Source organism: Equus caballus, chromosome 3, assembly GCF_041296265.1.
Source record: "Equus caballus isolate H_3958 breed thoroughbred chromosome 3, TB-T2T, whole genome shotgun sequence".
Lineage (NCBI taxonomy): Eukaryota > Metazoa > Chordata > Mammalia > Perissodactyla > Equidae > Equus > Equus caballus.
Genome location: NC_091686.1, coordinates 18,912,770 through 18,925,749, shown reverse-complemented (window position 1 = coordinate 18,925,749; position 12,980 = coordinate 18,912,770). Strand labels below are relative to the sequence as shown.

General features: G+C 48.5%; 1 protein-coding gene across 4 annotated transcripts in view; it reads right to left on the bottom strand.

Moving 5' to 3' along the window:
- CDH3 (cadherin 3) overlaps positions 1-12,980 on the bottom strand; it is a 44,151-nt gene that overhangs the window by 3,692 nt on the left and 27,479 nt on the right. For all 4 annotated transcript variants that reach the window (XM_005608364.4, XM_005608363.4, XM_070263059.1 and 1 more), the window contains 8 exons: positions 12,313-12,488; positions 11,526-11,654; positions 10,302-10,487; positions 8,141-8,382; positions 7,415-7,560; positions 6,391-6,615; positions 2,530-2,736; positions 53-183 (listed from right to left, as the gene is read on the bottom strand). In XM_005608364.4, the coding sequence (XP_005608421.1) occupies positions 53-183; positions 2,530-2,736; positions 6,391-6,615; positions 7,415-7,560; positions 8,141-8,382; positions 10,302-10,487; positions 11,526-11,654; positions 12,313-12,488 (1,442 nt within the window). The remainder of the gene's footprint in view (positions 1-52; positions 184-2,529; positions 2,737-6,390; positions 6,616-7,414; positions 7,561-8,140; positions 8,383-10,301; positions 10,488-11,525; positions 11,655-12,312; positions 12,489-12,980) is intronic.

Genomic DNA, 12,980 nt, shown 5'->3' with positions numbered 1-12,980 from the left:
AGTGGCCCTGGGGGCACCCATCTCCCATCCCCCAGACCTCCCAAAGCCACACCTGGTCCTCCTCGCCACCTCCCTCTTCACCATAGTAGAAGACGTTGTCACGGGTGTCATCTTCTGGAAGCAGAAGGGGCTCCTTGATCTTCCGCTTTTTTCTCACCAACAAGAGGAGCACCAGCAGGAGGACTGGAAGAGTTGGGGAGTGTGAATACTCACCCCACAACCACATGGCTGGCCAGGACCCTCAAACCCACAGAGCCCCATCTAATTCTAGACCCCACCACTCAGTAGCCAGAGCTTACCACACTTCCGTGGCTCCCTTGCATCTAGGAAAACCCCCAACTCCTTCTCGAGGCACACGGGATGTGGCTCTGCCAGGCGCCATGCCCAGGTCTAGTCACACTGGCCTCCTCGGAGTTCCTCAAATATACCTAGCAGTTTCCCACTTCAGAACCTTCATCTGGATTCTTTCCTCACCTGAAATGCTCTCCATGTACACGCATGGCTCTCACCCTTCAGGTTAGCATCACCACCTCCTACCAGCGTTCTGATTTCATTCCCCGACCCATAATTCTCTATCACTTATCATCTGTCTTCCCATATTGGTGGTACTAGTCCTTAAAGAAATCTTCCTTTGTGGGCATGGGAATCTCCCAGCAGATGTTACTTTTCAACAAGACTCTTTTCCAGTCCCCAGGGGTCCCCTAAATGAGCCACAGACTTTTAAGTTAAAAGCGAGACAGTGCAACTTTGCTACGGTGCAGTGATTTGAACTTAGGTCCAAATGCTGTTTGGGAATTTTAACAGAAGTACTGGCTTTTAGTGATATGGTCTGAAAGCTGGCAGCCTATTTGGACATGGGGGGACTGGCCAACTAATGCCTGGCTGCTCTCCTTACCTGCCATGACTACCCCCACTTAATCCCATAGGAAGAGGGTACCCCTGGCCGTCTCTGTGGCTGTCTAGTCTAAGAGGATACAGCCAACTATTGAGCTTATCACGTTTTTGGCCTGCTGATGGAGGCACTGTCTCTCTCTAGCCTTCTTTGGGAATCCATGGGTTCTTAGGATGCACACACTATGTGGGCTAGATGTGATCTCTCCCTCCCCTTCCCCTCACCCCACACTGGGTCTGGGGAAAGATAAGAGGTGAACTGGACTTCTCACCTGTATCCAAAGCTTAAATGCCTAACCGCCTACTGATATCTCCATTTGGACTGCCAGGCCAATCTCTTCCCATGGTCTTTCCCAAACTGGTTAACGGAAATGCTATATTTCTAGTTGTTCACGCCTTAGAATCATCAATGGCTTTTTTCCTCATACCACATATGAATCTGAATTGATTCTATCTTGAAATATGACCACCTTAGCACCTCAGCTATCCTGGTCTGAGCCACCAACCACCTCACCCCTAGATTATGGCAATCGCTCCTAATGGTCTTCCTGTCTCCACCCTTGTCCCTCGACAGTCTGGTCAGTAGCAATCTTTTAAAATTCAAGTCAAATCACATCACTCCTCTGCTCCAAACCTTCTGATGACTTCTCTTTTCACCCAGAGTCCTTACAATAGCCTACAAGGCCCAACATGATGCTATGCCACACCATCCTCTCTCTGACCTCATCTCCTACTCTTTTCCCACTCCAGCCATTGCTGTTTCCACACACCAAGCACAGTGCTGCCTCAGGGCCTTTGCACTTGCTGTCCTCAAGACAACTATATGACTTGCCTGCTCTCCTCTTTCAGGTCTTTACTGCAATATCCCCTTCTTGGCAAGACCTTTGTTGCCCATCCTACTTGAAATAGCAGACCTCCTCCTTTTTCTCCATAGCAACACCTATTTCTGTGCCAGATTATTTGTTGTCTGCTCTCTGCACTGGAAAGTAAGCACCATGAGGGCAGGGATTGGTCTGTTAAGTGCTGTACCCCCACTGCCTAAAACAGTGCTCAGTGCACAGTACATTGCTCTTGTATTCATATCTGATTGAATGAGTGTTTTGTGTGTAAGGACCAATTCAGAGAGTGGAAAAGGCAAATGTGATAGCTTCTACCATTAGAGCTTTTAAGAAATTAGCTTTTAAGAAATTAGCTTTTAACTAAACACTTCTGCCCACTAGACCAGTGGCTCTCAAACTCTAGCTTGTATCAGAACCTCCTGGAGGGCTCGTTAAAAACACAGATTACTGAGTCTTACCCCTAAGTTTCTGAATCAGCTCAGGAGTGGGCCTGAGAATTGGCCTTTCTAACAAATTCCTGGTAATGCTAATGGTGTCGGTTTGGAGACCACAGTTCTGACCCACTGTTCTAGCCTCTAGATGGCATGGTGGCAGGCCCAAGTCTGTCTGCTCACCACTCATCCCCCAAGCCTGGCACATTCCAGAAGCTCCAAAAACATCTATTGATTGAATGACACTCCCAGAATTGAGAGTATAAGGAACAGATGGACAATATTGGTGGCCCCTTAGTCCCAGAAGTTCATGGTAGATTCAGATCTTCTGACCACCCTAAGCAGAGGGGAAGGGTGCTGGTACTCACGCAGCAGAGCCAAGACAGCCCCCAGGATGGGGAGGAGGAAACCCCCCTTCCAGGGTTCGGGGCATTTCTCCACGTGGCCATGGCAGTCACACACGGTGGCCCTGATCACTGTCAGCTGCTCCTTGTTGCCATGGTCGGACAGAGAAAGGTGCACATCATATGTGTCTTGCTTCAGAAACTTCTTCAGGGACAAGGCCACTGTGTCTCCTGGAATGGGCAGATAATTTATTCACCTTGGGAGACCGCAAACGGTGGGAACCAGCTATGCCGTGACCGAGGTTTGAGGAGACAGCCTCTGCATCCAGGCAACGGGGAAACGTCCAACGGCACACTTACACCAAGCGTAAAAGCGGATTTTAGCCAAAGCCAAACTCACCATCATGGAAAGGATTATTGTGATAGAAGAATAAATTCATCATTTTATTTTTTAAAAAAAATCAATAAATCACAGTATTCTTAAAATATGGGGTTTTAAAAAAAGTCATGTCATGGGGGGCCAATAATTTCTCAGTACCATTAGCTGCTAGACTGTGCTTTGCCTCAAAAAGAATACACTGTTCATTCTAAGAGATAGCTAGCCCAATCTTTTAATAGTCACATTAACTGGCCACCTGTTTTCCTATTTGAAAGTTCACTACCACTTATTATTGTAGCATTTTGCTCTTGCAATAGTAAATATAATGTTTATACCTCAACCGTATGACAGAATTTCAATATCTGAAACACTAATATTTCTGAGTGAGCATTAATTACTAATAAATCCAAATGCGCATGACTTGGTGATATAACTGATGTCGTTAAGTGGATCAGAGAGGATGCCAACTGGTGTTATTACAGCCTTAGTGACCGCACACAAGTTCAGGGATGCTGGAAATGAGGCTGCAATGGGCACGGTGCTAACTGACCTTTCAAAGACCTAGGGTGGGTGGCAGGCTAACCACAGAGCAGAAGCCAAGCCTCAGGGGGGCCTGCCCAATGGACAGCACTCTGGGGAGACTGTGTGGCAATCCTGGGGCAGCGGGGAGGGCTATGCTGGTTGGTGAGGAATACAGGGTCGGGGGCCCCTGAAAAAAGGCCTTCAGTTTAGACCCAAGTTTCTCAAGGAGGGAGCTCTTCACTTGGGTGGAACTATTTTTCATCATGCAGGACCTTCCCAAGCATTACAGATCTCACCACTAAATGTCAGTAGCGTCCCCCAATCACTGGGACAATAAAAACCACCCTACGTTTCTAGCCCACCCACTCCCAGGCCTGTCGGCCTATTTCAGCACTGATCTCAAGCCATTTTCAGTTCGAAGGTTCTGCACACTCACTGGGCCCCTCTCAGTAAAAAGGCCAGAAGGGAGATTTCACGCTGTCGCATTCAGCAACGGCAGGCAGAGACACTTCTGCAGGCCGAATATTTGGTCTACCATGTGGAGAGGCCAACACGGTGCATTTCACCAGAACGTCCATACCACCTCCTGTTGTCATGCTAGGGACTGATTTCTCAGCTGAGGATGATGATGGTGGTGCCGGGCGCAGCGGTGACTACACTGATACTTACTATGGACCAAGCCCTCCTCTGACCTTCACCACAACCTGAAGAGGCAGGTCCTGTTATCCCCATTTTACAAATGCAGCACTGAGACTTAGGGAGGTCAAGTAACAGCCTGAGGGCATAGAGGGGAGAGTTTGGACCAATTCCCCTGACAACAGGACATGGTCAGATAGAAAAACTAAATTAAAACCCAGAACCAGGTATCAATACTACTATCATGTGTCAGTACCATTGGGCTTTGGCTATAACGCTTACACTTGACGGAGCCAGCTCCGGGACTGTGGCTGGGGGACAGCGGAGGTGAAGATGGCTACTCGCATCTACCGAGCACGGGTATCCCACACAAGATACCTAGCATGTACTCAGTCTTCACGGTAGCTGTATGGAAGTGGGTGCAATTATTGGCACCATTCTACAGACAGGGAAACTGAGGAACAGTGAGGTTCAGTAACTTGCCCACAATCACAAAGCTAGTAAATGGAGAAGCTGGGTCTTGAACCAAGACATTCCGGCTCCAGAGTCCATGCTCTGTAAATGATGTGGGCAGGCAGGAAAAAAATGGCTTCCAGGCCACAAGGGGGTGACAGGAGACCAACTTGGGCTCCCCAAAGGAAAGGTGCTGGGTCAGCCCAGTAGCACAGTGGTTAAGTTTGTGCACTCTGATTCGGCAGCCCAGGGCTAGCTGGTTTGGATCCCAGATGTGGAACTACGCACTGCTTGGCAAGCCATGCTGTGGCAGGTGTCCCACATATAAAGTAGAGGAAGGTGGGCACAGATATTAGCTCAGGGTCAATCTTCCTCAGCAAAAAGAGGAGTATTGGCAGATGTTAGCTCAGGGCTAAACTTCCTTAAAAAAAAAAAAAAGGAAAGGTGCTAAATATATACACCCAAATCACAGGACTCAAATAAATGAGACAACATGGCTGTCTGAAGCAGGGCTCCTGAGTCCTTTCTGGGTTGGGCTCGGCAGCAGTAATAGACCCTGGGCATTTGATTTCTTTGGGGCAGAAACTATATGCACTGTTTCCCCATTTCCCTCCTGAGGGACCCTAGCCCCAAGGGGAAGGCGGAGCATTTTATTTTATTTATTTATTTATTTATTTATCTATTTATTTATTTATGAATGAAGATTAGCCCTGAGCTGAGCTATTTATTTATTTATTTATTTATGAATGAAGATTAGCCCTGAGCTAACATCTGCTGTCAATCCTCCTCTTTTTGCTGAGGAAGACTGGCCCTGGGCTAACATCTGTGCCCATCTTCCTCTACTTTATATGTGGGATGCCTGCCACAGCACGGCTTGCCAAGCAGTGCCATGTCCGCACCCGGGATCCGAACCCGGGAACCCCAGGCTGCCGAAGTAGAACGTGTGCAATTAACCACTGTACCACTGTGCCGGCCCCGGGGCCGGGGGGGGGAGCATTTTAAATCAGAGTGAGCAGTGTTTCTCCAGGGGCCTTATTGGCACTTGGGGCTGGATCTGTCCTTCTCATGCACTGTGGGTTCTCACCCACTTGATGCCAGTAACACTCCTCGTGAGTGCTGTGACAACTAAAAATCCAGTGGAGGCTGAGAAGCTGCAGGGGATGGGAAAGGACAAGGACAAGGACAGGGAGGTGGATGGGAGCAGGGGTGAGGAGGACAGGAACTCTGGCTTCAACTTCTGTACCACTGCTTACCCACTCTGTGCCCTTGTGCATGTTACTTAACCTCTCTGAGTCTCACTCTCATCTGTAAATAGGAATAAAAATACTGACCATAGAGGGTGGTAGAAATATTAAATAAGGAAAAGAAAAAGCATCTTGCCTATTCAAACTGCCTGGATTCAAATCCTAGTGCCATCGTCTTGCAGTCGTAATGCCTCTGGCAAGATATTTACGTTTCTGCAAGCCTTGGTTTCCTCATCTGTCAAATGGGCGCGTGAGCGCATGTGAGAGATAGTAGTATCTTCTTCACAGTGTTGTTGTGAGGATTGAGCAACCTAATCTATGTAAAGCATCTGAAGTGGTGTCTGGCACATAGTAAGTAAGCTCAGTGCAGGTTAGCTACCATCACTGCGCTGGACTCCTGACTCTCTCATTATGTGATATTGAGAAGGTCACACCCTCTCTCTCTGGGTCTGTTTTTCCATCTGTACAGGAAGGTGGTTGGGTTAGAATGGTCTCTAAGGACTCCCGTGGAATTCCAAATGCTTACATTAAGCTAATAAGTAGCATCTAATTGACATTCTTGAGGAAACTGTTAACTTGGACCCACAAAATGCTGGGGCAGGAATGGTTCTGGTATGGGGCAGACACCCACCTGCCACCGCACTCAGTTACCTTTCTCATTGACCTCTGCCGTCCAGTAGATGTCCGAGTCATGTGTGAGCTGGGCCCGGAAAGGGGAGGTGTGGGGGGACAGGTCCTTGTCTGTGATGTTCAGTACTTGGGGCACAGGGCTTTGGTTGCAGATGGTGATCTGTCGGGGCTCGGGGACCGGGCCATGGTCGTTGACATCCAGAAGTGTTAGCAGGAGGGTCCCCGTGCCAGTGGTGGGAGGGCTCCCTGTTCATAATCACACATATAATCCCTTTTCAGCATCTGCCTTTGGTCAGGTTGATGAATCAATGTTAAGCTCCCCTGTGACCTACCCAATCAGCCTCTGGGAGGGTCCTGTTTACTCCCCAGCTGTAACCTTTCAAGACCCTCCATGCCTTCGCTTCATAATAGAGCAAACCAGTGATGGTAAATACATGGCAACTACGCCATCATTCTCATTTTGTGTCCATAGCAGACATTACTAATTGATCCTAGCTAATTCGTAGTCACTTCATCCAGACAGCCACTACCAATCTATCATAAATTGAAACCTATTTGCCACCTCAGGGCTGATGCAGTGTTTGCTGATCAGCTTCAGGGAAGCTCCCCTTCACAGCCCTGTGGTAACCTCTCACCTGCCTCCAGGCCTTGGTTCACTATGTGTGAAGCAGAGATGGCAATCACATCATAACCTCCAACCCTGTCATGGTGTGACATCACTAATCAATCATGGCACTTTCCAGGCAGTCCCTTTCAATCAGTCACAAGGGGAAACTAACAGGCCAGTTCAGGCCTCAGTGAACCATAAACTTAGGCTGAAAGGAATCTTCAGGATATCTCCTAACTTTTGGGTCTTAGGGAAATTGGAATCACGGCCAGCCAACCCTTGGACCAGTCTTTAAAAGACTCCTCTGAAACACCTCTTTGACCCTCCAAATTAGTTCACTGACATCCCTTACCCACACCATACTCTGCCTGGGGAGAGGATGTGCCATGTCATGGGCTCCAAAGGTGCCCACATGGAGGGGCTGGAAGAAGCTCTCACCATCATCCGTGGCCAAGACCATGACTTCGTAGATGTTGTTCTTCACAAACCACTCATTCTCGCGGTCCAAGACCCCTGCAGCAGTGACCTGCCCACTGTCTGGGTCCATTGCTAGCCACCCTGCTGGGTCTCTCAGAATGTGGTAGCTGGAGTGGAAAATTTGGGAGGAGTCACACCCAGAATACTTAGAATTCTGATATTGTCATTCAAAGCCTCCTCTGAGCCAGCCCTGATGGCCTAGTGGTTAAAGTTCAAAGCGCTCTGCTTCGGCAGCCCAGGTTTGGAACCACACAACTCATCTGTCAGTAGCCATGCTGTGGTGGTGGCTCACACAGAAGAACTAGAAGCACTTACAACTAGAATATACAACTATGTACTAGGGCTTTGGGGAGGCAGGGAAAAAAGCCTCCTCAGGCCAATGGGCAGATGATGCCATGGGACCCAGGGTTCCTAAGCAGGATCACATGGAAAATGCATCTCACCCCTAAATGGAAGCCTGAGCAGCAGGTCGGGGGCCCAGCAGGGACACATGAGAGGGAATGGGAATACCTGCTCCCTAGACCTTTGGTCAGAGTTTTCAGCCTTGAGGAAGACAGGAAGGGAAGCCCCTATGCAGGGCTGACGTTCAAAATACTTATGGTAATTAGAACAAATGCTGGCCATAATAAACAACCCATCCAACAGTACCAGTGCATTTGGCTGAATGTGAGCCCAGCTCCTGCATACCTGATCTTCTGACTCCCCTTGTCAGGGTCCTGTGCAGTGTAGGTACAGACAGACTCCCCGATGGAGATGTCCTCCTGGACCTCGATGACTTTGGAGGGTGGGACGAACACAGGGGCCTCATTCACATCCTCCACGTGGATCACTATGGTGGCCGTGGAGGTTGGGAGTTTCACCACAAAGGGAGTCTCGTTGGTCACTTCGACATACAAGGTGTGCTGGTTTTTGGCCTCAAAATCCAAGCTCTGAGAGAGAAGAGGAAGAGGACCTGAGCTGCCATTTTGTGAGGAGGCCTCATGCAGTGCTATGATGTCAGAAGGAAAGGGCCCAGAGCAAGGGGCTCGAGGCTCCCACCAGCAACAATGCTGCCCGTTCCCTGTCCCACAAAGCCTCCAGCATTTCCTGAGTGGACATCCACTGGGCCTCTCAGACCACCCCAGAGGCATCTAGACTAGTGAGCCCTGGAACTGTTCTCAGCGGGGTGGTGACGCCCCACTCGGGGATGTCGTAGAAACTTGTGGAATCAATTCTAGTTGTCATGATTGGGGATGCCACTGGCATCTATAGGCTCGGGAAGGGACACAAAGAACTGTCCCACAGTCCACGTGATTTCCCAATATCCCCTTGGACATTCATGTATTCATGGGTATGAAAAATCTGTTTATAATTACAGCCTAGAACGTGTTTTACATATAAACCAAGTTTTTGATGTGGTTTTAATACACACTAAATTTTCTAGGAATGCAACTTCTAAGGGGATCTCATAATTTGATTTGTTCAGGCCTTTCTCAAGAGTCATTTATTTGCTGTTCTGGAAAGACATCAGTACCCCTTGTGGTATAAGCTGCCAGAGCAACATCCAGCATCCACCACATCTGGATGATTCTACAAAGAGATGTAAGCAACTGACCACATCATTATGTTTTCTAGTATAATTGTGCCCAAAAGTTTACATATAGAAATATTTTATTAAAAAAAAAGAAATATTTTATTATCGGTAACTTTTCCTATAAAATTCTCCCTTATTTTACAGTTAGGGCATTCTATTTTTCTAGAAATTATATGTTAGATAAGTTACATTATAAGTGAAATTCATTTCAAATGTAAAACGGGCTTTATAAAGTTTTTGCCACAAGAAGAGATAGTCTTTAAAGTATTATATAAAACTCTGCTTCTCAAACTGGGCCATTCTTCATAATAAACCAGGAGGTAAAAGAAATCACAGATGGGGCTGGCCCCGTGGCCCAGTGGTTAAGATCGTGTGCTCTGCTTCGGAGGCCCAGTGTTTCACCAGTTTGAATTCTGGGTGCGGACATGGCACCACTCATCAGGCCATGCTGAGGCGGCGACCCACATGCCACAACTAGAAGGACCCACAACCAAAAATACACAACTACGTACGGGAGCACTTTGGAAGAAAAAGGAAAAATCAAAAAATCAAAAAAAAAAAAAAAGGGGCCGGCCCCGTGGCCGAGTGGTTAAGTTCGCATGCTACGCTGCAGGCGGCCCAGTGTTTTGTTGGTTCGAATCCTGGGTGCAGACATGGCACTGCTCATCAAGCCACGCTGAGGTGGCATCTCACATGCCACAACTAGAAGGACCCACAATGAAGAATATACAACTATGTACTGGGGGGCTTTGGGGAGAAAAAGGAAAAAAATAAAATCTTTAAAAAAAAAAAAGGAAATCACAGAAAGATTAGGCCCATCTTCTTGAAGCATCGATTTTACTCAAAGATTTTTTTTGAGAGGCAAAGGTATGCCCAACTACTAAGTAATTTAAAACATTCTACTATCCAAACACCTAGGTATGTATTATGGATTAAATGCAAAATTAGCAAGAACTCCAATAAAATAGAGTCCCTCTGTGTGAGAGGACTGATTGACTGGGCCAGCCAGTGGACCTGGGATCTGAGAGGAGAGGCTCCAGATTCACTTCAATTAGACCAGCAACTCTTACCCGTTTTATGAATTGGGCCCCCGGGTAAGATTTCGTTTGAACAAAGAATTCCCCAACACAAGAAGGATGGGAAAGTGTTGGACGCCATTGTCCTGGTGCATTCCCTAAGGCATGTGTCCCATGGCAGGTGGTACCTTCTTGTCCTGGAAGCTGCAGACCTGATGGCCCCAGGAAGGGTCCCTGTCTAAAGCCCAAACTGACTCACCTTCCTGGTTGTCAGGATACCCTGGTTGCTCTCGGGGTGGGTGGTGATGATAAAATGGTCCCCATCGTCACCTTCCAAGATGCGGTAGACGGCGCGCCATGCTGGTGAGTTGGGGGCATCCAGATCGGTCACCGTCAGCCTCTGCACCTCGTGGCCCACTGCGTTCTCAGGTACATGGGCCTCGTACTGTCAGTGTGGGAAACAAAGCACAGTCAGAGCAGAGGGACTGACCACCCTAAGAGACCATTCCACTCTTTGCCAGCTGTGAATCGTCCATTCAACAGAAGGGGAGGCCCATGACGCTTCTCCTTTCCGGGTCCACCCAACACACTTCTCAGGGTTTCACGGCACACACAGATGCAGAATGTCCTGAGCGTCAGCCTCACAGCTGCTGGGACAGACTACAGCAATCTTGGGCCTGTTTTCCCTACACCAAGGGACCTAATGCTCCAGGAATCTCACTGGTCTGAGTGCCCAGAGCCCCGTCCTGTGTAGCCACCTATTTAGCTGAGAACAGAAAGGTACAAAGAAGGTGGCAGGAAGAGCTAGGTGCCTGATTGCTCTGGAGCACTGACCAGGAACTTTTTTTGGAAGTTCTGGAACAGGCAGCAAAGACTGAGAAATCAGCTGCTCAGAAAAAGAAACAAAACAGGAAGATCGGCAACAGATGTTAGCTCAGGGTGAATCCTTTCCAGAAAAAAAAAAAAACCCACAATAAAACCACTGTTAATATTAAAAAAAAATAAATCAGCTGCTCAGAACAAATTTTTAATCAAGTTTAAATAATGTTCAGTAGCCAGAGTTATCTACAGATGGAAGATGAGTGGGTGTCCTCTTGATTGGCACTGAGTCCTCTGTCATTGGAGGTATACAAGCATTCATTGGGGGAAGGTGAGCAGGTAGAGGTGCGAGGCAAATTAGAAATTTTCAAGTCAACAAAGATTCTCCTATCCAGCACCTCTTCTGTCTGAGGGATTAAGTTAAGAACTATACATAGATTATTACATCTAAAACTTAGAACAATGCAGCAAGTGTCATCATTATCTCCATTTCAGATTAGGAAATGGGGCACAGAGAGGTTAGGCAGTTTGCCTAAGGTCACACAGCTAGTAAGTGGTGGGACTGGGACTTGAAGCAATGCAGGCTGGTTCCAGAGCTTCAGTAGAAAGGAAAACCTTAGTCCTTCATCATCTGATGAGGGCAGACGAAAGGAAGGGGCATTACCTTCTGGGGATGAAACACTGGAGCGTTGTCATTGGCATCGAGGATCTCCACTACGGCCACCGCTGTGGTGGTGGAACCGTCCCCGTCCATGTCTGTCGCCTGGATGGTCAGGGTGTACTCAGGGACTCTCTAGGGAGACAAGGAGGGTGGAAGGACTGTGAGCTCAGTCTGAGGGTCCCTCGGCCTAGGCTCCCTGAGGCACAGCCCTAGGTGCACATGGAGGGAAGGCGCAGGTTTCCCCTTCTCACGTTTTCTTGACCCACCATTCATCACCACCAGGAAGAACAGAAGCAAAGGGTGGAGGGAGAGGGGAAGTACAGATCCAAACCATTCCCCTGGGCCTGTCGGGGGTGAAGACCCGACCCTGGGCTGATGCAGAAAGGGAGCTTTGAGCCAGGATTTGGGCAAAGGTATTAATTAGGGAACAGGAGGCAACTCCACTATCCACGTAGCTAATTCTACTTTGTAGCACACAAGGGACAAATCTGGGCAATGTGCATGCTAAGTGAGCCATTCTGAGAGGAAATGAGAAAACCTACAGAAAATATCATACGTCTGCATTTCACAGCTGCCTCCTCAGCCTTAACAAGATCGTTTGGCAGTGTGCCATTGGCTCAGCGGAGCTGTGGGACATCCACATGGGAACACAACAGCAGCCATTCCCAGCTGCCTTGGTCCTCACTGCTTGCCTTGGGCTTTAGGGGTAGGGATGGGGGCTTCTGCTCTGAATGTCAGGTCCCAGCCTGAGCAAGCCTGGGTAGGCGGCACTTCACTAAGGGCCACTCACCTCCCGGTCGAGGCCACTGGAGATGACACTGATGGTGCCCGTGCTCCGGTGGACGGTGAACATGAGGTCGTGTGGGTCCTTTGGTTCTTGGCTATGGATGGAGTAAGCAACCACCCCATTGTAGGTGTTGATGGCATCGTCCTCATCTGTGGCTGTCACCTGCATCACAGAAGTACCTGCAGGGGAGAAGGGATGAGTGAGCACCCTTCCCTCCCAGCTCCCATTCCATCCTTACCCACTTTTGGAACTCTGAGAGGCTCTACACTGAACATCGGCTTGGACCCATCTTCCACTTTGTGGCAGAGATTGCCAGCTGGGGCCCATTTTCCATTCTCCTCTTCTTTCTTAGAAACATCATCCTCGCAATCATTCTAGGCTGGGCACAGGCTCACGTGGACAGGAAAGACTATTTCCCATCCCATCTTGCAGCTAGCTGTGTCAGACTAAATTCTGACAAATGGGATACACAGTTTTGGAGGAAGTGTTTTTCCAAGTATGGGGCTTATTCTTCCCACCCTTTCTCTCCTTCCAGATGTAACGGCTGGAGCTCCAACAGCAATCATGAGCTAAGCTTGGGAACGAGGCCAAAACAGCAGAGCAACGAGATAGAAAGAGCCTAGGTCTCCAACACTTTAAAGTACTCTCCCAGCCCGGACTGACCACCTCTA